Source organism: Ochotona curzoniae, unplaced genomic scaffold, assembly GCF_017591425.1.
Source record: "Ochotona curzoniae isolate NIBS_2020 unplaced genomic scaffold, NIBS_Ocur_1.0 scaffold_4683, whole genome shotgun sequence".
NCBI lineage: Eukaryota > Metazoa > Chordata > Mammalia > Lagomorpha > Ochotonidae > Ochotona > Ochotona curzoniae.
In genome coordinates, this window is record NW_024467121.1 from 31,855,667 (window position 1) to 31,881,667 (window position 26,001).

Sequence of the window (26,001 nt, forward strand, 5' to 3'; positions counted from 1 at the left end):
AGGAAGTACATGCTAAAATTGGCCCTTAGCCTTGCTGCTGACTTCCTTTGTAACAAGGTCCAAAGCAAATTACTACACCTTAATGGGTGCAGCTGTAAAATGGAGTAAATGGTGCCAAGAAGTATGGCTGGGACCCTTGTCACTGGGCAGGCATTAATAAATGACAAAGCACTCGTGAGAACAAAGTCCCACCAAAACTCATGCAGATAGGCCCAGGGAAGGCTTTGGAATCCCTTCTCCCAGAGGGCCTCTACAGGACGTCAGCAATTTTTCCTGGAAGATTTGGGTCAAAGAGAAATTGACTGCCCCTGGGCAGCATGCTTCACTAGCGGAACCAGAGTGGAATGGCCAGACCCAGCAGGGGGTTGTACAGCGGACCCAGCTAAGAGCTGCAAAGCAAACAGACACATTTGTACCCACAGGACAAATACAGATGGACCCAGATTTTCATGGTGCCCTGAAGGCCTACACAGGAAAACAAAAACACATCTTTCTCATGAGACCCTGAGTTATCATTTCTCTGTGTCTGCAGTTGCCTAAAATCCTGGACCCAAACACAGACACGATTTTTCCTTTATTAAAGCTTTCTCTTCTTGGACCTCTGCCATGCTCCATCGCTCACTTCTGCTGCTTGATAAGGGAAACACTGCACATTATTTAGAAAAACATCTTGCTTATAATTATGACTGCCAGGAAGAAGGCAGAAACAAAAAATTAGCACTGATGAGCCTCACTCAATGATGTGTGGCTCCCTTTTAGGTGCCTCTGCAAACCTTCACAACAACCTGGAGATAGTTTACAGTACCCTCTCTCCCATTTTTTTTTTTCCCCAGATGAAGAAACGTGGCCTGTAGGTGGTGTAACTAGGATCAAAGACTGGCAACCTGCACAACATCACACTGCCTTCCCACCATTCTGAGCTGAAGGCAACCAAACTGAACATCCATAGTCCTGGTTTGAACTAAAAGACTATTAAAAAAGTTATTTTTAGTTGCTTTTGAGTTGAGTCCCTGCTACCCAAATGGGAGATGTCAATTGAGTTCTGGACGCCTGGCTTCTGTTTCATCTGGTCCTTGCTCTCAAGGGTACTGTGGGGAGTAAACCAGTAGATAGGGGACCACTATCTTTCTCTTTGAAATCAACAAACGATATCAATTAAGACACATATATATTTATTGTTGCTTACAGTAAAATCCACTTAAAATTCAGTATTTTGGGTATAAATTTGTGTACACTGTGACATAACTACCAACAAAATCAAGATGTAAAGAGGAAGGGAAAGGAGGAAGCTGTTATACCTACAATATTATGTCATGGAAAACAATAACATTAAAAATAAGTTTATTTTGGTACAAAATGTGCTAACATCTATGCATTTTTAACATACGATTTCCATAAGTTTGTAAAAGATGTTATGCACATATCTGATAAAAAAATTTTTGGAAAGTAGGAACAATAAAATATTAGCAACTATAATCAAAATATAGATTATAATAATATATTATAACAGAACTCATGTGGATGTGGTCTCTCTCTCTCTTAGTGTTTTAAACTGTATATTTTAGTAACCTCAACACGTGACTTTTTTCCCTTCCTTTATTAAGTTAAAGACTTCTCACCTTCTCTTAGATATCTGCCAATGACCAGCACCACTACTCGTGTGCTTGGAACATTATTCAGTAAAATAAAGATTATGTGAACCCAAGCGCTGCCATACAGCAACAACTGATCTGACGACCAAGGCAGTTACTTAAGTGTTGAATGGGCGGCAGAGTATCAAGTGTGGATAGGCTGGATGAAGGAATGATTCATGTTGCAAGAAGGGCTGAGCAGGACGGCAGAGACCTCATCATATCATCCGGAACTCAATTTAGAACTTATGAATTGTTTGCTTCTCGAATTTTCTATTTAATAGTTTTGGACAGCAGACGATCATGGATAAAAGAAAGCAGAGTAAGTGGAACCACAGATAAGAGGGGGTTACTATTCAAACCTGTTGCTTCAGCATGAGACTGCGTAGATGGCACTGAGTGAGAGCTTTTGAAGTCCCCTCCAGAGCACCCTGTCACTAAGAAAGCCACAAACAAATCATGGGACATCTTCTGCCGTGGGTGCAGAGGAAGCAGGAGGCTCGGGGTGGAGAGTGGGGTGGCAGCCTGTGGGACTCCTGCACTCAGTTACAGAAATCCAAATGGTCATTCTCTGATAAGCCTCTAACTCTTCATGTATATAGGACCCCAAGCTTCATATCTTTGTCACAACTATATATATAGTTATATATATAGCTAGGATCTTCTGTCTTTGGAACTGCATTTCTGAAGACTCTTATATCACATAAAGCTTTATATTAAATAAATGTGCATGCTGTCCTGGTAATCTGTCTTGCAGGCAACTCAGCCATGACTCATCAGCATCTCTGGATAGAGCACCCTGGGCCAAGCTTGGGGATGAGAAAGCTGTCAGAATCGGAAAGTCAAGCCCTAGCCAAAAACACATAAAGCAATCACTCCAGGAGTTAATGAAGGAGGGGGCTTCACATGTCTGATAACTAGATCTATCACAAAAGATGAGAACTATTACAAAAGTCATTACTATTTGCACAGAAAGCACTGTACCAGGATGACTGCTCTGCACATCTTGCTTTACCAGCCCAGGCTGGATGGGTACCACCTTTTATTACTGATGCCTGTAGCCAAGGACAATAGTTTCACAGTGATTTATGTCATCTGCCTCATGTTGCTTTCAAAAACTTTTCCTTTGTCTTAACCTCCTGGAAATGCACACTGTTTACTAAGCCCTTTGCATTCCCATTGCAATATCCACCCCGAAGTAAATATATTAATCTTTGGAGGATTATTCTGTGTTATTTAGGTCAGCAGGAGGATTTCACCTGCAGTGGCTGGATTAACAAAGGAGCTTAGATCGATCATCTGTACTTCCATATTGAGCCTAATGTGATTTGGCCAGCAAGGATTTCAGACTGACAATAGCCTAGGTTCTCATAAACTCATTCAATTCAAATAAAGAATCGAGGATCAATTTTCTCTGCAGTGCAGAAGACAGTCACTAAATGTCATGCTCCAGTAAAGTGCGTGAGAGCGGACTCTGCAAAGGCCATGGGCCTGCAGACACAATGTGAACTGTGATGGGGAGAGGAATGCTTTCTCTAGCTGCTAAGGGTGAATTCTGGCAAAGGCTCAGGAAAGGACTTAATGACTAAAACAACCATCAACCATGAAATAGCCAAGCAGCAGGTTCTTCCAGCCTCCAGGCTTCTATTTACTTTTGATACTCAAAAATACCTGATAACCTAGCCAAGGATCCCTGGAGACTGGCATGACTGCAGTGAGATCAGCAAAAGGTTCCCTGGGCACTACTGCATTAAAAGGATTCTTGTTGGAGTGAGAGGGGCAGCCCAGCACGGTAGCTTAGCGACTAAAGTCCTTGCCTTGAACGCTCCGGGATCCTACATGGGCACCAGTTCTAATCCTGGCAGCCCCGCTTCCATCCAGCTCCCTACTTGTGGCCTGGGAAGGCAGTCGAGGAGTGAGAGGGGCAGTGAGAGAGAAGAGGCAGGTGTTAGGGACAATCAAGTTGAGAAGACAGAGATGGGAGTGTGGGGGAAGAGAAGGATGGAGGCAGAGAGAGAGACCTGTTCATCTAGGTCAGCTTCCAGTGCAGAGTTAAGTAACCACATTTGCATTTGTAACACATATATCCCAGACCAAATATTAGTTCTTGTTTTTATGAAAAAGCACATTACAACCATTCATTATGATCTGACTTTGGTAAAAAAAACAACAGCACATATATATGCTTGATTCATGCAATAATAATATATATTTTAAATACATAATTAAATATCACTCATGACATGGATGCTTTAGAACTTATAAAATGACTATAAGTAATATGGGGATACAGCATGTATTCTATATAAAGCAATTCCATATTTGCCTGTATATTGTAAATCCAGCCACATTAGTATAAAACGAAACTAAGTATGTAAAATTTTTCCTGTCTATTCTTCTCCATTTAAACTTTCTTCTTCAAAACTGTATTAATTTTGTAATCATATCCAACAGCCATGAAAATTTTTCAAAGTGTCCATGGTTTGATAAAAAGCCTACCCCAAATGAACTGCTCCCATGTGGAGCATGATCCCAAAGCACCTCTCAGAGGAGCTCCTCCTGTGGGGGCCATGCTGAAAGGACATACCTCTTTCTGTTCACCTCCTTTGCAGTGAGGATGAGGGGACTGAGTCTTCTGCTCTTGGAGAGGCTGCAATGGGATCTTCCTGTCCTCTTCAGAATAAGAACTGGGAGGGATGGCGCCAGCAACTGTTGAGGTAGCTTGTTCTACGTCATCCATCTGCCCCTCATTTTCCATAGGCAGGCTGCCCCTGGCTTCCTGGAGCTGCAGACTCTGGAGAAGCATTCGACAAGCTTCCAAGTCAGCTTCCCACACTTTTCCCAGCAGTGGACATTTGCAGCTAAGACAAAAGGAAAACAAAAACACAAAAATTAGCTCAGTGGTAAGTCAATAACTGACTTTGCTGGATCTAAGTCTACTAGACATGTTATTCTTAATTTCATCTCATATGGTGACAGATTATTTCAACCAGATTAGAAAGCCAAATTTGTATGCCATCATGTTCTCATACAGCAAGTGTTGGTTCTTCTTAGCTGCTTGGTCTTCTATAAGGCCATTGAAACACAGTTGCCCAGTATAACACAGTCTCTACCCACATCTATGTTCAACCTGCTCACTTCCCTTGGGTCCACAGCTCTAACTCTCCCCAGCTCAGTACATTTGTATGCACTATTTTGATCTACCTGGACCATTTCTCTCCCATACCAGTTCATATACAACCGGATCTATTTCCAGCTGAACTACATTATCTTCATATGTCAGTTAAACAACCTTTGCTTGTGGGAATCTTCCCTGCCTTCCAACTAGAATCTTATTCTTTTTTCTTTAACACCTGTACTTTTCCTTTACACTATTTGATAATAATGCTAATTATTTACATGATTAATGGTTTTGGTCTTTGAGATCAGGTTTATATCTTATTTTCCACTCTGTTGTTAAAACCAATTAACATGAATCATGAACTCAAATTCTAGAGTGTCCAGTACAAAATATAAACGAATGGAGCCAAACAGAGCTGATCTTAAAGCTGCAACACATATTCACCTTTGGTGCCACAAGAAAGCAGAAAGGATGATTCTGGCAGAGAATGAGCAACATTTTCTTGTACAGAGCCTGTTACCAATTCAGTCCAACTAAATCTACAGGACAAGTGAACATGACATAGACAATTTTTTTGTTTGCTTTTCATGTAAAGTCAAAAAAGCTTGCATTCATCCACTGTTTTAATTTTAGATACCTTCTATTATCTTCCATTTATAATCCTTTATTGTACTCCAGCGAATCAAATTCATAAATTTTGTTCTACATTTTTATTGCTTTTTTAAAATTGGTTTTTACTTTGTAAAGAAAAATTGCATAAAAGAGACAGACACTCAAAATGCGGAGGGGGGCAAGAGACCCTTCTAGCCCCTAATTCACTTCTCAGATATCTGCAGTGCCTAGGACCATAGCCAGGAGCTACAAACTTCCTCCAGCTCTCCAGTTTGAAAAACCAATTACTTAGGTCAACTTTCTCCCAAGAGTCAGCACTAACAGAAAGCTGGAGTTAGAACCCAGAGCAAGGAATTGAATCAAGTACTTTGGTAGGGAATGTGGGCATATGAAATAACCTCTTAACTGTTAGGCTAAATAGTTGCTGCCCTTTCTAGAAATATTCATTCATTTAGTTTTTGAGAGGTAGAGATAGAGGAAGAGATTAGAGACGGTGACTTTTAAAAAACATCTTCCACTTCTCTGTGGAAATTCTCCATCACATTCACTACTTTCTATGACATACGATTATTTTAAAGATCATAGTTATTTGAAAGAGGGAGCTACAGAGAGTAAGAGAGACCCAAAGGTCCCAGCTACTGGCTCATTCCTCAAATGGCCAAAGCTCTTGGCCCAACCCTGAGTGTGTTTCCAGGTCATTATCAGGGAGCTGGACCAGAAGTAGAGCTGCTAGGACTCCCTAACTGACACCCAGATGGGATGCTGGCACTGTGAGCAGAAGCGTAAGCCATTTCACAACAGCATCAGCCCAAGGACACATGCTTAGGCTCATCGTAGTGCATTTATTGAACATTAAAGCCAGAGAGAAGACACACTGACTTCAAAGTAATAAAAATATACTTAGAAGTCTTGGTGGAAGACAGGAGACAATCAAGTAACATTTTAAACCACGTGAAAAAGTTAAATGCCAATCCAGAATTATATAATCATTGTTATTTCTTTCAAACATAAAGGTAGGTTCTAGTGTTTTACTGTAGAGTAGGATGACTATTGTTAACTGTAACATATTGCATGTTGAAAAAGAGCTGGAAGAAAGAATTTTGAATGTTCTAATCACAAGATAATGATAGATGTTTGAGATGAGCAATATGCTAATTATTAAAATTTTATCATTATATACTTTATACACGTCTCAAAACACCACACACCACTCATAAAAAGTAAAAGCATTATATATATATGAAACAACTTAGAAAAAATATTCTTTAGATAAACAAAAAAAATTGGAAGAACTCATTGTTAGTGCATCCATGATAGAGCAAATGATGTCAGAAAGAAAAAAGATACACAAAAGTAATTATACGTATGTGGAGGAGTTTAAGTGAACGTTGTTATTAAACAGTATCCACTACTCTGTAAGGGAAGGAGCAAGTGGCAGCAATTAAAACATATCCAGATCTTGAATTTTATAGGAAGAAGTAAAAACGTCCATTATTATTGCATTGAAAAGTCAAGAACTCATGTTGAGCTACTGATAGAATTATAAAACATGAAAGTTAAAACAGCACATAAAAGGTAAACCAATATGAGAGGAAATTTTAAAAAATTTTTAGATTAGAGTTAAAATCCAAATCCAATTACATACAGTTTGGAAGAGGCATGTATTCTTTATAAGGATATGAGCAGTGAGTAAAATTAATCATATCATCATAAGGATATTTACAGTAAGTAAAAAGGAACAGTATGATATCATCAAAGCATTATTAGAGATACAGTGTGAAAGACAATCTTCTGAACATATTTTGTTATGGCAATTGTCAGTATAGAAAAGATCCAATCATGATTACTTGATCACAGCATAAATATATATATACATTTCAGGCAAATTGCAGAACATATAAATAGTATCTTTATGACTGTGTACCAAGCAGGTTATAAAAAAAAAGAAAGTTAAAAGTACTAACCATAAGGAAAATGATACGAAAAGAAGGCATCTCAATGATCACTACATACCTCACAAAAAGTACTGAAACACCAGTAATCGTCAGGGAAAAGCACAATAAAACATAGTGTGATGTACTACAAATAACAAGGTGACTAAAGCCATACTAACAAGCCATATAATACCAAGTGTTGGAAAGATATGGAACTGTGAGAATTTTCATTAGCTTCCAGTGTGACTGTGCATAAACAGAATATCCTTGAAAATTCTTTGATCAGTCTACAAACATGGAACAACAGGCCAACCACATGACCCACCAACACAACTTCTAGGTACAGAGGCAATAAGATGCAAATGCATACAGCTGACTTCTGTGATTCACAACAGGTATGTTCTAAAGAGTCAACGTCAATGCTTAATTAGCATCACTCCTGGGGTGAGGTTTCTGCAATAAAACTGAGCTTCTGGTCAATACAGAACATTAGTTCATGTGTATTTCTGTTCAAAGACACTTTAACATATGTTAATTCATTAACATTGAACAGACTACTAACAGCGTTACATAACTCATGAATGAGTATGGCTTTTGTAATTATTGGATTTTCTTCATATGGCCCCCTTCACAGCCTTCCTACGATGAGGAACACTAGATGGCACTTTGGCGCTGCACTTTAGGGGCCTTTGTAAACAGTAAAATCACCCCCAAATAGACACAAAATGAGAAAACATGGCACTGAGCAGAAAGACCAAAAAACACTTGCTTACAGTATGAGAGCTGAAACAAGAAAGCAGCCATTGTTTTCTGTTGATTTTGAACTTACAAGTAAACGTTAATGAGTAGCTGAATCAGAAATATGTAATCCATGAGTAACAAAGATAACCATGAGTAACAACGATAAAACATGTCAGCAGTCATGCAACATTGTAACAAAAACTGGAGTAAAAATCCAATGTCCATAAATGGCAGAGTGGATATAGCCATGTGATGGAACATCAGACTTCCAAGAAGAGGAAAAAAAGCCTGCTGCACATAACAATATGCACAGGCATCATAGATATAAAGTGGACCAAAAAAAAATGACCCACTATGATTCTATCTGTTCTTTCCACAGTCTTACCAATGACCTTTGCGAGAAGAGGAGTAGCAAGACGTAAGAGCCTTAGGGAGCTTAGCATGTACAGGAAGTATGCTCATTTCTGAAAACTTGCCAAGTAATGCATCCATAATTCACCCTCTGATTAAGCCCTGTGCTAGCTGCAATTTTCAGTCAAAGAAAGGACAGAACTTCTGACCAATGCCCTGGGTCAGAAGGGAAAGTGTGGGCTCTAAATGAAGTGATCATCCTTAGGAGCACTGGACTTACATGTATTCGTATTCTGATTTTAGTCAGTCTCACAGACGTGTAGTGTGTCTTGTTGCCTGAATGTATATTTATCTTCGGAAATCACTTTGTGACTACTCAGATCTTCTTCTGTGTATTATCTTTCCATATCCACCAACTGTTTTTGTTGTGGTTTGTTTGTTTTTTCCTTTCTTGGTTTCCCCGTGCATTATCCTAAGGCTTTTGCTGAAAAGCGTCATTACCATGGCACTGTTTTTGGTTTTTATAGTCTTCTCATGCTTACTACCTCCTTGGTGTTCATTTTCATATTTTATTTGCTCTGGAGAAATTAATTCATTTTCCTATGCATTTCAAATATAGTGCTATTTATTTATTATTGGAAAGTCAGATTTGCAGAGAGAAGGAGAGACAGAGAAAGCTCTTCTATTCACTGATTCACTCCTCAAGTGGCTGCAATAGCTGGAGTTGGGCTAATCCAAAGCCAGGAGCCAGGAGCCTCTTCCAGCTCTCCCATTGGGTGCAGGGTCCCAAGGCTTTGGGACATCCTTGACTGCTTTCCCAGGCCACAAACAGGGAGCTGGAAGGGAAGCAGGGTAGCTGGGGCATGAATTGGCGCCCATATGGGATCCCAGTGCATACAAGACACAGGACTTTAACCCCTAGGCTACTATGCCGGGTTCCTTATTCACAATTTTTAGACTGTTCTGAAAGATTTATTTATAGATGTCGCTTCATTCTGTTTTATGTATTTGTTTATTTTCTGATTTATCTTACTCAGTCTTATCAGAGATTTTCTTTCTTACTAATCCTTCCAAAGAGCCAACTTTAGGTCTACGAGTGCTGGGTACAGATTCTGGTTCTCTGTCTCACTGACTTGCATTCTTAGCTTTACATTTCCCTTTTCTCATTTCTTCGGCTTTGTTATCTTACTTTGTCTTCACTTCTGCTGAGCACTTATCTCATTTGCTTTCTCCCTCTTATTTCCCTCTGTTACTGCTTTAATTCTTGTCTGAGTTGTACTTCTACCACTACTGACATATAATTATTTGTTACGTTTAAGGTTTTTTAAAAATATAGAAAAAATATGCAAAACAGTTTAACAAAGTCAGTGTACTACACACTTTTAGTACTTTCCCATAATGTCACCAGACTTACCTTTAGAATTTGAGATATCATTGTTGTGCAGATTTCCCACAAACCTCTTCCATTGTCTTTTCCAATAATTTCCACCTTAATTCAGTGAGATTTGCTATGCTTTTCAATTTCTAGATCTAAGAGATTTTTTCCCTTAACTCCTTTATGTAAGAATTAATAGCAAATCTTACAACATAATCATTGAGAACATATTCTATAAAATTAATTGAGGTTTCTTCTAATATCTAATACAGATGTAATCTTTGTAAATGTTAGGGTATCTCTGAAAAGTATAAGCATCTGTTCATAAAGTATAAAGCAAAAAGAATATTTTAAACAAAATTACTTATATATTTTTATCAGACTAGTTTTAATGATTTTACTCATTCGTTTCTGAGTTGAACGTTTTAAATTTCGAACGATAATTTTTGATTTCTCAATTTTCTCCCACAGTTCCATTGGCTATTTAATGCATTTCAGTTTATGATGTTAGATGCTTGTGGAATCTATTCACTGTATTTTATTGCTTCTTTTCTGTCTGTGATGATCTTCATTGATGATATGATGATTTAACCTACAACCTATTAAAGAAAACTCTATAATAAGAATCAAAAGTGAATTTATCAAAAACTGAGAATTTGGCTGACATCAATCAGGATAGCAGTACTTAGGTAATTTCAATGATTGGGAATCAGTGGGTTAAATCCAGTAATTTAAAAACGAAGTCTTAGAATGGATTTTAAGAAATTTGGTTAAGGAGTATAAAGTTAGCCCAGTGGTTAAAATGTTCACATTTCACATTGCCAACAACTTGGAATCAGGCCTGGTTTCTGGCTTGTAGCCTCCTGTCAATGCAGAGCCAGGAAGACAGTGGTTACTGTCTGCAGAAAGGAGGCTCCTAGTTCCCCTGTGGGAGACCTGGTTTAAGTTCCTGATTCCCACCTTTGCCCCAACCCTTCAGTCTGGCTATTGCTGGCAGTGGAGGAGTAAACCAGCCAATGGAGGCTCTCTTTTTAGTGTGTCCCTGTGTTTACGTCTCCCAGTCTGAAATATATGAATAAACTTTTAAATAAAATAAAATTTAACAAAATATTTTATATTGAATTCATTTCAATTTGGATGGGGCAGAGAGGAAGGAAATAAAGAGATATGAGAAGGAAAGGAAGGGGAGAATGAGAGAGAAAAGGAGGGGGAGAAGGTGAGAGTGAGAGGAAGGAAGATGGAGAGAAAAGGAAGAAGAGAGAGAGGGAGGAAGAAGGGGAGAGAAAGAGAAACACTCCCATTTGTTTGTTGACTTTTCAACTGCCTGCAATAACTTGGACTGGGCTGGGGCACGAACCATGACCTCAACTCTTGCGCCATTACTGTTGCCTTCCATGGTCTGTAGAGTTGGGGCTGGGCTTGGAAATCTAACCCAGTCCCTGTGATGTGTGTCATGGATGCTTCAACCACTAGGTTTTATGTCCGCTTCAAATTCATTTTTTAACGTATGAAAGATGAGAAATAAAGAATTGTGAAAATAAGATATGGATGAAATTGAGCTGAAAGTATGTTGGAATTGCAGAATTTAATTTGGGTCAAATTTCTTGTTAGGGGCTAACATGGTTGATGACTGGTTTGGGTCCAGTGCTCACTTGCCATTCTGAAAATCTTAAAGGACTTATACATCAGAATAAATCTACTTTGCCTGAGCCCTAAGAATGAAACAACAAAGCCTGTAGGGCAGGACAGCTGCTTGGCAACACGGATTGCAGAATATTTTAAAGCAGTGGTTGAGATTTAGTGCTAGGAAGGAAGATTCTTCTCAAAGCACCATTGTTCATTGACAATGCACATGACCACTCGAAAGCTCTGATGGGGATGTATGAGACTCATGTTTCTTTTTCGTGCCTACTTACACCACATCCACTCTGCATCTGGCTTATGGGCCAAGCAGCAATTTCTGTTTCCAAGTTTTATTGTTTAAAAAACCCATTTTTGCAAGGTTATCACTGACAGAGATAGTGATTCTTCTAATGGGCCCGGGAAAAACAAATTGAAAGGATTCTGGAAAGGATTCGCCATTCCAGATGTCATAAAGAACATTCATAACGCCCAAGAGGAGGTCAAAAGGGCAACATGACAGGGGTTTGCAGGAAACTGATTGCAAACCTCATGAATGACTTTGAGGGAATTCAAGACTTCAGTGGAGAAAAAAAAAACTGTAGTGTGGAAGAGGTAGCAAGAGGACTATGGCTAGAAGTGGAGCCTGGAGGACGAGAGTCATGACACAATAAGCTGCTGCCTGCAATGCTGTCATCCCGCACAGGTGACAATTCAAGTCCCAGCTGCTCCATTTCCAATCCAGCTCTCTGTTAACGTGACTGGGAAATTAAGGCAGTACATGGCATGAATCCTTGGGCTCCTATACCCATGTAGGAGACCTGAATGGTGGAATTCCAGGCTCCTGACCTCAGCCTAGCCCAGATTTGGTTGTTGTAGCTATTTAGGAAAGAAGCAGTGGAAGGGAGTGCTCTCTCTCTCTCTCTCTCTGTAAAGTCTCTGCTTCTTTCTCTGTAACTCTTTCTTCCCAATAAATAAATAAATAAATCTTTTAAAACAATAATCACCATCATAAGTGGAGCCTGAATAATTGTTAAGTTGCTACAGATGGAATTAAAAGATCAGTGTATGGCGTGGTGTTTAGTCTAGCAAAGTTTTGAGCTTGATTCCCAGTTCTGGGTCGTGATTCCAACATTTTGCTACTGGGTTCCTGGAGATAGTGATGATGATTCAAATAACTGGGTTCCTGACACGTACAGGAGAGACCTGGATGGAGTTCCCAAGACCCGGCTTTAGGCCCAGCCTAGCCTGATGGAGGTGAACTTCTAGGAACTGAACCAGCAGTTGGGAGCCCTCTCTGTTTCACTGTGTGTATCTGACTCTCAAATAAACTGAAAATAATTAAATAGAATATTTTTCTCAGAAGAACAACTTATATGGTTCCAAAAGATTTTTGAAGTTGTATATACACGTGCCAGCTACTGGCAATAAAACAGTTTAGCACATTACATTGGGATAGCTGCACTTCCATTTTAATCTATTTACCTTCCTTCTTTTTAAATATTACTGTCTTAAACTATCTGTGGCATTACACACAAAACCCTTTGATTATACAATGTCTCAAATTTTCTTTTGTCACATAAACTTTTTTGGGGGGTGTGGGAGCCACAGAGAGCAAATTTATGTAGTGCCTCCTGGCAGCAGTCATTTCCCAGGAAGCAAGACAAGAGGTGCTGTGAGCAGGCAGCCTGAGGAGTCTCGCATGGAGAAGGACATGGGTTCTGGGGGCCCAGGGATGTCCTCAGCCCTTCAGCACCATATGGACAAGCTTTTCGGAGTTGATACAACCATTGCTATCCTCTTGCCCGGCCACCAACATCTCTACTTCTTCTGTCATCTTCTCATCCAGTGTGATAAGGACATGGCGGATATTGGCACCCATGATGGTGCCATTCCCTTCGTCATCAAACACCTGGAGGCCTTCTGTCACATACACTTCTAAATATAATTATATTTGAGTAGATGTGTTGAACTGATCAAGAGTAGCAGCGCCAAAGGTGTGATTTAGGGACAATTATATCACTAGTTCAGATCTTTTCAAAGACATCAAAGATCAAAATATTTTCACTTACCAAGGATGATTTATAAAAATTCATTAGGAAAAGAACTGCCTACTATATTTTAATTCTTTCTATTATTCTTTCTTCCTTATTGTTGTTCTGATACTCTTTGTTCTATTGTTTCTTTCCTGTCCTACAACATATTTTAACTCATCCTTAATTTGCTAGAAACAAGTAGTTTCTTTAATCTGAAAACATCTTTATTTCTCCTTCATTCTCAAAGAAGAATTTTGCAGTATTCAGCAATATAGGTTGACAAATCTTTTATTATGTGAAAAATATTCCACTTTTTCTGTCTTCCATAGTTTTAGATGATAAATGTGGGTAAATCCAATGTTATTTAAGCGGCTGATTCTCTGTAGGTGATGCCTCACTTCTCTATGGATCCTTCTCAGAATTCTCCCTTTTCTTTATTTTTTTCAGAATGTAATTCCCATACAATGTGGTACGATCATCTTTCGAGGCAATCTATTGAGGATGTGTTCAGTTTCTTGAATCTGTAGGTTTGCCTCTTTCAATTATTAGATTGTCTCCACATGTCTACGTGTTCTTTCAGCCCGACTCCACTCTGCTGCTTCTGATACCTAGCGATGGAAGAGCTGAGCACTGTCTCCATCCCACAGGTTTCTGATGCTCTGTTCAAGCCTTTTGAGCTTATTTTCTTTGGTTCAGACTTGGCAAACATGGTTGATCTGTTCTCAAGCTCACTGTTGTTATCTTGTCACTTTTATTCTACCTTGAAGCCTCTCCAATAAGATTTTTGCTTCTGCTTTTAAATTTTTAATTTGATAATATTCATTTGGCTCTTTTAAATGATTTCATTGTCTTTTCTGACGAGTTCTATTTTTTCATTTGTTGTATTTGCTACTGAAGCACGTTTAGGTGGCTTTGATATTCTTGTCAGATCATTCTAGCATATGATTCGATTCATTTCCATATTGATTGTCTTCTCAAACAGAGATTTCTTTGGTTTTTGTCCTGGACGTTTTGGTCATTATGTTAAGAAAATGTGAGTCCAGTTTAAATATTTTGTTCTAGAAGGAATAACTCTGTTAAGATTTAGCACATAGGTTCTGTCCATTTTCGGGACAGGGAGGAGAAGTGGGGCAATGGTTCTAACAACATTTGAATTTCAAATTCAATGCTGTATGTTAATCTTTCTATGTTTGGTTGGTTTGGGGGTGACTTCCATTGCCTGGTTTTTTTTTAATTTATTTTGTTCACAGAGAACTTCTACTGGTCTCTAATGGAGCTGCCTGTGGGAACAGAAAGGGTTTCCCAGGGCAGACCAGTAGGAGTCTCTTGTTAGGGAGGGGAGTCTTAGTCTCTTAGGGACAAAGAAGTCTCCCTGGCTGGGTGCTTATCATGGAGGAATTCGTCTTTCCCATGGAGTGCAGTGAGGACAGGGTGTAGAGAATGCTTTCATGCTGGGCTCAGTTGTGGCAGGGATACTCACACTAGTCATTGCTGGATGCTACTTTGTGCAAGGGTATTTCTTTAAAAATCTTGCTAAATTCTTCCTCTAAGAATGTCCTAAGAGCCAGCAGTGTGGGTTGTCAGGTTAAGCCACTGCCTGTGATGCCAGCATCCCATCTGGGCACCAGTTTATGTCCCAGCTGATTTCATTTCTGATTCAGCTCTCTGCCTGGGAAAGCAGTGGAAGATGATCCTAAGTACTTGAGACCCTGAAACCATGTGATCAAGCTCCTGGTTTCCTGGCTCCTCCTGGCTCCAGCGCCAGGACATTGCAGTCCTTGGGGAACTAATACAGTGGATAGAAGCCCCCTCTCTCTCTTCTCTCGCTCCTTTGCACTTTATAAGACTATCTTGCAAATAAATCTTTTAACAACAATATCTCCAGAAAGTTTTAGCATGTTAATCCTTTTAAGGACTTAAAGATCTAAGAATATTTTTATTTAAATCATGGCTTATCTTAATATTGGTTCAAAATGTTGAAACTGTCACTCTGTAACCAGTGTACTACTGAGGTGTCCAAGATCAGTCCAGGTCTTACCCTTTACAGGGGATCTGTCCTTACAACTCCCTTTCCATCTTTGTTTTACATGAGCTCTATTACAGCCTATTCGTATGCCTCCTTTTTCTCATTGTGTTTTGTACTCTTCTAAGCCTGTCAGTCCGAGGTCTTAGATCTTCCCCTTTTCCTGGGCAATTCTCAGTCATTATTCTCTCAAATATTTCTCTCTCTTCTATTGATTATTCTCTTTCCCTCTGGAATTCTTTTATATGAATGTTGATCTAAAAGCACTATTCTATATATTGCTTCACATATCTTTCATGTTTTCCTTCTCTCTGATTATCCTTGGTATCCTTTGAGAATTTTTAATGTCATTTTCTGACTTGCTAATTGGTTTTTAATAGAATCTATTTGGCTTTCAAACCCAGTTTATTGAATTTTTTAAAAAATTATACTCTGCATGCTCTGAATTCCTGTTTGATAATTTTTTCAGGGTCTCAGATTTGACTTCATTACTCCTTTATCTCTGGGAAACATTTGATATGTCTCTCCTTAATTTGTCTAGTTCACTAATTACACTTCATCAGGTTTAAGCTGTTTCTTTCCTTATTGTTCTTCTAGAACTGACATCTCCTCAGCAGTTTTATCTATTTTTCCAAATCATTTCTTATTTCATTATGCATGTTAACCGTTTATGCCAGTGAGGGATTTTTGGAAAAGATGATAATGCCAAGACCTTAAGTAGATGCCATCCTAATGATGTACATGGTGGAGCAGTAAAGGGAAAGAGCTGCATGTAGAATTTGCTGCACTTCTGAGCTGGCAGAAATAGTTTCATTCTGCTGTATTGATCTTCCCCTCAGGGAACAAGAAGGCAGAAGACTGTCATGATCCAGGCCATCCACTTGATGCCTCCTATAGAAGTATCTGATGCTCTTCATTTAGCCCTAATACCCCAGCCTCGCTGCCAGCAGGTGTTTGTCTGGAGGTGGGCACCAATCTTAGTAGGCAATGTGGAAGAAAAAAGGGCATACCTAAAATCTTTTCTCCACTGTATCAGTTGGTCCTCAAGGTTCTCAAGGTTTTTGTTTTGTGTTGTGTTATTTATTTGATTGGTTTAATTAACAACTTGACAGATCCACTGGCATCTCTCTCTGGCGCCAATGGTTTGCATAGAGCTAGATGGTGCCAAAACAGCCAACAGCTCAAATCTATCCAATGGAAAAATGTTCATTGCTTCTATAAATACTTTTTAATGTTATAATGATTGGAAATTGAAATGTTGCTACTCAGCACAATGGAGTATACTGCCATTTGCAGGAAAATAAGACTAGCCTTGAGACTATGCATGCCTTGGAAAGAATGCTGAACGGTAAATGAAATCCATAGATGTAGATTTGCAGTGTTTCATTGCATTCCGTGAAACAACTGTATTAAGCTGTAAATCTATAAGATATCTGCTTCTTAAATCTAATATGCAGAATAGGGGTTGATTTTGATGTCCTAACATACTTTGCTATTCTACCTAGAAAGGTAATTGGATCAGTAGTAATGATCCCTTCAGTGAATGACTCACATCTACGTAAGTCATTCAAAGATTTTGAGTTGCTCAAAATCTTTGGTGATATTTTCATAACCAAAAATGCTTGAAAATAGGACTTCAAAATTCAGGAGGAAGGCTTTGAGTATAGAATTGAGATTCATTATTTCTGTTAACTACTACAGTCAGGAGTAGAATTGGACCTAAGTGATCGTCTGATTTCGATCTGAATCCTTGGGGTCTGAGGCATGGATTCTGTTTTTTTACGGGGAATGAGGATGAAAGAAAGCTAAGAAGCTAATCAGCAGGCTTCTGGTCATTTTAGGAGTAGAAACACTGAATTCTGGTGTAGTTGTCTATAATTTTAGCTCTAAACACCAAACCCTCCTTCCTGATTTACTAATATTCTCCCTTAAAGGCTATTAATATTTCATCTTATTTTTTGGAACCTGAAGATAGTCAGGTCTCTTTATAAGACACTGATAGAATAAATATCAAACCAAGATGCTATTATCCAATAGCACTAAATTTTCAAGGGTGAACTGTGAGACACTCAAGGTTCTAGTATGTTTGTGAACTTTATAGTCTCTGGGTGATTAAATATCCAACTCAGAGGGAAAAAAATGCATTATCAGAGATTCTTACATTTTATGTCTTTTGAAGATGAAAAAGTAACACTATTTTCTGCTCAACAATGAGTTTTGGAAATGGTAATCTCCTTCCCACAAGCTGTCTTATATAGGTAGTATAGTTTTTTTATCAAAGAGAATATCTTAATAGAAATCGGTGGTGAAGCTGTTGGTTGATGAAATGACATTTCTTTCTTTTTATGCCCTCCCTAATAGGGTTTTGCATATATTCATATATCATATCATATCATATTATATCATCATATCATTGTCTCATTGTAAAACACTGGTTAACAGCTCATGCCTCAGTCCTCACATATAAAGTGATGGTTATCTCAATCCTCTGGAGAAATATTTGTAGCCATCACACAAGAAAGATGGATTTTTTGAGAACAATGCTTTTTCCTGTCCTAAATTCAGCCTATTAGTAACAACAAAAGATATAGCAAATAAATTTTTCCTCCTCCTCTTCCTGCTAATCATGATCATTTCCATCCCCACTACCACCACTATCATGTTAAAAGTTACTGTCAGGTGCTATTCTAGGTGTTGTACATATATTATGCAATTTAGTTCTCAAATCAATTTCATGAAAAAGTCAACAGCATTATTACATTTTGGCAGTTTCAAAATATACATTGAAATTCATTGATGTTCCTACAATTAAGAATTGGTGTCTGTGACCTTGAATTGATGCCTTCATTGTCACTACCAGAGCAGAGAGGGGATAATGCCATGTAACTTCAGAGTTATACTAGGGAAGGCTAGGGAGCTTCACTTGATTCTGTAGGGATACTTTCTTGGGAGGAAACCAGCTGTCATATAAAAAGTCTGCCCATCCTGGGATCATCATTCTGGAAAACCTACAGGCAATGGCTCTGGATCCACAGCTGATGGCCACTGTCAGCTTCTAAGGATGTGAATGAGCCTCCAGATATTCTAGTCCAGCTAAGTTGACATCTGACTAAATTCCATGGGAAAGAATTTTCTTTCCAATAACTTCCCAATTTATGACTCCTAAAATGGTGAGCAAGGATGAATTATTGTATTGAGGCATATCTCTGTTTCACAAGTGGGGACACTTAGGCATCTTCAGGAACCACTTGTTTATCTGGACCATATACCTGATGATCATGACCATAGTGGATTAACCAACTAGCCATGAATTTTAGAAGCCCCACCAATTTGGAAACCTATTTAAAACTCAAGAACCAGGTTTTCATTTTGCCTTTTGTTTTCTTTGCATCACACCAGGAAAAGGAAGGAAAGAGAATATGCGACTGAAAATAATTACATAGATAATCATCTGGAGCAGGACCTGAACATTTACTTTCAGGACACAAAGTCAAAGTCAACTGGGATCCTCACCAAACCAGTTCCTTCTCTTAATTTCTCAATTTATATTCATGGCTTCTCTTTTCTTGGTATCTTTCCAGCTTATTTGATGCCTCTCCTTCCATTAGAATCTAATCCCTTGAGAACAGAAACCCTGTCTGTCCTGCAGATTCCTGGATTCCCAGTGCCCAGCACAGCACTGATGTTTATGAAGCACCTGACAGGTGTTAGGAGAGTAAATTGCATTAAGAGTAGAAATATTGATCATTTTCAATACTTTTCTTTCCCTTCCTTTCCAAGCATAGATTATAAATTGAGAATATTGTTATGGTCCCTTCTCTACCAGTTACACCACTATTCCAAATCAAACACTTCATCTCTACACCTGAGAAAGATTATGACTAATGCTAGGATTCTTTTTGTATTTTTAATGCATCCCCATGTATCACTCTCCAATAATACTAATAGACCCCACTGCTGGCCAAATGGAAAATCAAGTCCTTCAAGGCCTTTCCTGCAATGATCTCAGCCCTGTTCAGGACTCCTCAATCATTGTACCCCTATGAGTTCTCCGATTACCAACAAAGTAGAGAATTCACTCTTTTAAAGCACAAATGTATAGGATTTTCTATACAAACAACAAGTTTTATGTATTTCCTTTTCAACAATTGCCATGCATTAAAATGTAACCCATTCACCCAGGCCTATTTCAAGGCAGATGTCACTTCAATACAGAACTCTTTTCTAATCCCACAATCCTATACCATGCAAGAAACCCCATTTTCCTGAACCACGTGGCATTTTGCAACCCCTTAAAGGCAGTTATTGCAGTATTCTTGGATTCTGGGTTTTATGCACATAGCCTTCTACTGTATGTACTTAACAAGGTTTGAGAATATTTCCCACTTATGTTTTTAATCTTACGAAGCACATAGTACAGCCAGATGTCACCCATCAATAGCTATTCAATGAACTGAGTGAGCATTCAGAGTAGTTATGTTCAAAGGATTTCCTCAGTTTGAAGTAAAGAACACAGTTATGCTTTAAAATATCCATCCTAATAGAGGTTAATAGGTGAAAATCCTTCCTGATAAGTGGTCCCAGTGGATTAGCTACATTAAAAATTAAAGATCAGGGTAAACTTTAATATGTCACTCCACTTGGCTAGACTAGTATTGGCTTATAAGTTATCCAAGGGCTAGATCATAATTTTAAATTATTTGACTATGATTTTGAAGTGGAGAAAATCATTCCTAAGCAATATACAATGTCTAGAAATTAAAACAAAAAGTGATAAATCTCAATACATATAAGTTTAACATTCCACATGGAAAAGCAGTATTGATGAAGGTCAAAATGCCAATGACATAATAGGGAAAAATATAGAGTATGGTCCATGAATCAAATTCTTTCAACCAACAAAAGCTTTGAAAATCAATAGGCAAAAAGCAAGCATCCTGGGAGAAAACAGAACACACATAGAAATAAATAAAAATAGCCGATAAGTATATAGGATGATTGCCCTGCATAGATAAAGCCTGGAAGCAATAAATTCAGTTTTAGGAATGAAAAAATAAATGCACAGCCTTTTCAGGGAAATTTTCATCTAAATACAACATGCATATGCTCTTTGTACCAGCCATTTCGCTTCCAGGCATTGACCCTCCAGAAATATTCAGACAAGGGAAACATGTATGTGAAGAATGACGATTTCAGTATGGAAAATGACTGGAAACAACCAAATGGAGAAAACTAGTATCATCCAAATTTATTATTACTATTCATGTGGTCATTTTCAAAAGAAGATAGCACTCAAGCTCTGAAAATAAAAACCTTTGAAAATTAAGTTAGGAAGGGCAGACACAGAGTATGATTCTGTTGTAATTCAATTTGGATTTTCTACGAGGAAAGAACATACACAGATATGCATATGTGCCCATAGGCAATGGAGATCTTTCTTGAAGAATACATTTGAAACTGTTAACAGCTTCCTCATGGCTGGGGGAGGGAAAAAAGGGCTTTTGCTGTATATCTTACCTCTTTCTATTTCTGTCTGTCTGTCTTTTTATTCAAATAAATCACGCAATCATTTACTTTTAAAACTGAAGTTATAAAGCATTCTTTGTCCACTTATTTTCCTTTTGTCATTTTTCCAAAATGTGTCTAGTCTTTAGCCTTGCTTCTATGCATCCTCTGCTCACCTTCTGCACGGTCTTTGCAATGGTTTGTGCGGCCCAGTGTTTTGATCAATGCAAGCTGAAAGTCAGGGAGACAGGCCTTGTAATGAGCGCTCTTCAGAAGTACAAGCACCACATTGAGCCCTAAGAACTCCCAAGTAAATGGAAACACATGCCCATGGGAAGGGCAGCCCAGGAATTTTAAAGAGAAACAGAAGCCAGACTAAGAGAGAGAATTCCTCCTCAACTGCCTCTCAGCTTATCTGCTGAGGACATTCCAGTAGCTCAACTCACAAAGAAAAGGAGCTGGCCAAACTCTGCATTACAGGCGAAATATATTATTCTCCCTACCTCTCAGAACATGCACTTTTCAAAAGAGCACTCACTTATAAATGCCAAGAAAGTGGGATGGAAGAACGGATCTGCTAATGAGCTCATGTCCCAAATATCTCCTCTGACAAATGTATAGGGCAAAGAGTTAAGAAGCCAAGAATTACATGTAACTAAGTAGGTCTATATATCTGGCTGTTGGAGAAAGAATATAACGAAATGTACTCAGGCTATTAAGCATTCTAGAGAAAACAGTAAAAACTAGATGAAAAATAAATCATACTGCCTTGCACATGCAGTCCAGCCTACTGCAGCTAAGCACTCTTTTCACAGGAGGAACTGCAAGACGTGAAGGTGGCTGGGCTACAGAGAGTTTTCCATAGGCCTGCCGTTGTCTATATCTTACAGATGCTTTTGCTAGCGTCTATTGTTCCCTATCCACATACCCCATAAGCTGGCAGGCATTACTTCCAAACACAATAATGGCAGCTCAACTATTACAAAAATAGGAAACAAAGTTAGGAACAAAACGAGGGATATGTCCAAGTTGTGGAAGAAAGCCCCTGTTGTAGCATTGAGACAAGAGTAGAGCAAGTGACCTGCAACTTCATCTCTGTAGGAGGAGCTCAGTAATTTCTAGTATTGAAAACCAGAGATGAGAATGATTTTTCCTTCTGACCAATGACACTCAAATGCATGTTCTTTAACAACTGCAGGTCACAAGCTTGAGAAGGAAAGAAAAGGGAGAAACAAGGTGACCTGATGAGCTGTCATGCCAATGTAATGAGGTGCAAATAGAAACGAGACAATTGTTTTATGGAGGAGTGCCAACCAATCTCCCAAAGTTTCCCCATCCAAGCTATAGTCTTCTCTGGAAACCCTTCCTCTGCCCCTGAATGTATAATGGTGTTGAGGAGGGAAGGAGGCACAGTGAGCCTGGGCCAGGAAGGAGACATTACCTGAATTTCGGCCTACCATCTTGCTAGGACTTTTGCTGGGGATTGGGGCTTTCTGATCCACACTAGTGTGGCAGGTTCCCTCTGAGACCATATTGGTGTGTCTTGTACGTGTGACATGCTTAGCACCCTACAAAATGTGAGATAACAGAGCCATTTTATGATCCTAAGAAGTACTTGTTTCTCTTTTTACTTACAACTCAGTGGTCCTAAACTTTATATAGACACTCAGAGAAAACCCAATGAAAGCACAAACACATAGTGAGTGATTTGAGGATGCATATTGCACATTGATAAGTAATCCTGGGAAGATTGTAGGATCAATGGAGAGATATTAGGGCCTTTCGTGCCTTGGCAGGACAGCACTGCAAATCCCATCCTGAAAGCGAAGGGAGGCTTTCTCTGCAAGGAATCATGAAATAGGAGCTGAATTGCATAGCTTTGAGGTCCAGCTTGACCACTTACAGCTGAGCAACTTTAGGCAAATGAGTAAGTGCACTCTGCATTATTTTCTCACCCATAAGAAAAGGATTCACAAGCAGCTCAGAGGAGAATCACAGAAGATACTAAAAAAGAGTTCTCCAAATCAAAGAGAGGAAAAGTGAGAGATGGCTGTCTGGCACTGGAGCAGTTAAGACATCACTTACGATGCTCACATCCCATGTCGAAGTCCCTGATCATCATCAACTCCAGGTTCCCACTAGCACTTACACTGGGAGGAAGCACGTAGTTGTCCAAGGCCTTTCTCCTAGGTGGGAAAAATGCGGAGTCCCATTTGCCGGGGTCGCACGTGTTCATTCAGAAGGAAATTCAGCTATAATCCAGTTGTTTTGCTGTTGTTGTTCCTGCTTATGCCTACTGCTTTTGAAAAATTGCCTAGAAAACTAAGTCAATGAATACATTTTATTTGCAAAGAATTTGTAGAGTGATGATTATTTATCAACATGAAATATCAGATCAAGCCTTCGGAGGCAAATTGGAGACTTGGTATTGCTGGTTCCACGTTACATTGGCGACAACTGTTAATAAAGAGTTCAGCTTTCTGCCTCCAAGGAACAAAATGTGGATGAGAAGTACTAAAATATTCAGGCTAAAAGAGAAATCTATCAGAGCAGGTAGAACCCAGAGTAACTAACAGCTGAATTGTCCATCACCAGCTCTATCCCCAAAACACAAAGTATCATAAAGCCTTAAATCTAAATTGAAGTCTAAAAATAGCACAATAAAATGATTTCCTTCTTTCACTTCACTAGAGAGCAAATGGGCTGACATCAATATCTGCAGGGCACAACTGACTTCTCCGAGTTTACGTGCAAGAAAGCATTACGCAACTGCCCTTCTCTGCAAACGGACTGACTGCCCCAGAAAATAAGGAAGGAAAAGCAATTATCCAGTTGCGAAAAACCAATAATGGATATATGATTACAATTATTAAGGGAGGGTGGGAAGGAAGGAGACAGATTGCTGAGTAGCAACCAACCACTGAGTGAATCTGTAGGAGATTCCAAGAGGGGGATTAATTTCTTGTTTTCCTTTCATGTCTCAGCCAGCGATTTGAATGTGACACCAAACTTGAAGCATGGCCTGTCACATCCTTATCAATATTCAGTGCCGATGCACCACGGTCACATTATCTCCACTGGATACACCAAGTGACAGGCTCCTTGCTGTGGGGGATCGTTTTCCTCTGAGTCTAAATGTGAGGCGGATGTAACACGGTAACTGACTTGTAGGATACAGGAAACTAATTTTCAAGGCATCAGAAAGACATTTTGTGGCAAATGTTTACTTCTCCGTTTGTTTCCTACTGATATTGAATAAAGTACATTATCTAATCGGGAGGATGAGGGATTTACACTCTCTGAACAATGAGATGTTACAGTTCATTCTAAAGAAAACAGTGCCACGCATTGCTTCAGCCCCTGGTGAAAAACACAATTGCAACCTAAAGTCCAGTTATCAGGGAACAAAATAGAACACAAAGAATGAAGAGAGAGAGATGAGACTGTGATTTCTTTGATTTTACGTTGCATCCTAAAAAGTAGTCCCATATATCATCTTACCTATTCGTTGTATTTCCAACAGAGCGTCAGCCTCAAGTTCTACATAAACATGACAGTTACTTCTAGAGTTGACCATTAACTTCTCAAGACTCCCTTGTGGGAAATGATGGAAACGGAGGAGGCTGAATTAAAAGATGTTAGATGGGAAGACTTCTGTGTATTATCCTCTCTGTGCATGGTAGGGATGATGGGTATTTTTCAAGCATTATTGCATTTGGTTGCACCATTTCATTGTGAGATAAGTCTTTATTGCCACATTTTCAACTTAATAGCTCAGCACACAGATCCAAGAGAAACTGATATGTGTTCAGAGTTAGCAGCTAGTTAGCTGGCAGAACTGAGACTGAATTTCATCCCAGTGACAAAACCCATTAACTGACAGAACCCAATTTTCACTCATTTGATGAGAAACATTTCAAGGTCTCCTTCCCTGCCTAGGAAACATAATCCCTTATTTACACTGAAACCAAACAAAACACTTAGGAACTCATGAGACTGGTCATTGTGATGTCAAATACGCAGCGTGAGACCCATAAAGCCATCTTTACCTGATCATTGTGTGTGTGTGTGGCAGGTCTTGCTCATTTTGTGCAAATGTGGGAACGCTTCTCTTAAGATGACAAAAATAACAGCCATTGTAAATGGTAACAGACAGAATAGACATTCATCATCATGGGCAAAACTATACCCTTCTTTATGTTGCTGGTTATAAACATGAAGGATTCAATTAAAAGCAATCACAAAATCCTACGTGCAAACACACACATGTCATGGCATACTTCCTAACATCTAGTCTATTATTCTTCCCAGGACTCTTCAAACACTTTTCAGTACCACCACCACTTAATGGCAGCAAACATTTACTGGGCATGCACCATTCACGGAGAAAACATGCTTTTCGTATATCATTTAGCCTGTTTATAACAACACTCTGAGAAGCGTGCTTTCGTTTCCTTTTTAACACAGGGACACTGAAATAGAGATACGTAATTTTTCCAAGCTCACAAAATCAACATGTTTTGAGGAAGCAAGGATTAGATCATCTGACCCCGGAATCCATATATATATTTTTAATCTCTGTTCTATCCGTTTCCTCCCAAATCGCCATCTGCTTATATCTTTGTCAACCATTGGCCCTTGCCTGTGTCAATTCTAATCTACAATATCTGCCTTTTCTCAGCCATCTTGGCCAGCTCCCCATTCAGCTCCAATGCAACTGGGCCCTTGCACCCTTATGGAAAATCTGGATGGCATTCCAGGCTCCCGACATCGATTGGTTATGGCCTTTTGGGGCACTCCCCAAATAGGGGAGTGGCACTGTGTCTGTCCCCCTTTCTCTATAACTCTGCCCAAAGAATGATGGCTGCCCCTCACACATGAATGCCTATATTCCTTAGAATTTGAATTATACAGTCCTGTTAAAAGTACAATGCAGTTCACTTTCTGCTTATACCTTTGCACTCATCTCCTTGCCCTTATGATGTGTCCTCCCGGAACTTCAACCTTCATTTGTTTTGCACACACTCTACAGCTATTGTTGTCTGAGGGTAT

General features: G+C 39.1%; 1 protein-coding gene across 1 annotated transcript in view; it reads right to left on the reverse strand.

Annotated features, from left to right (window-relative positions):
• The window catches only part of DISC1 (DISC1 scaffold protein), a 254,432-nt gene that overhangs the window by 12,058 nt on the left and 216,373 nt on the right, over positions 1–26,001 (reverse strand). The window contains exon 11 of the mRNA XM_040968315.1: positions 4,219–4,492. Within this exon, the coding sequence (XP_040824249.1) occupies positions 4,219–4,492 (274 nt within the window). The remainder of the gene's footprint in view (positions 1–4,218; positions 4,493–26,001) is intronic.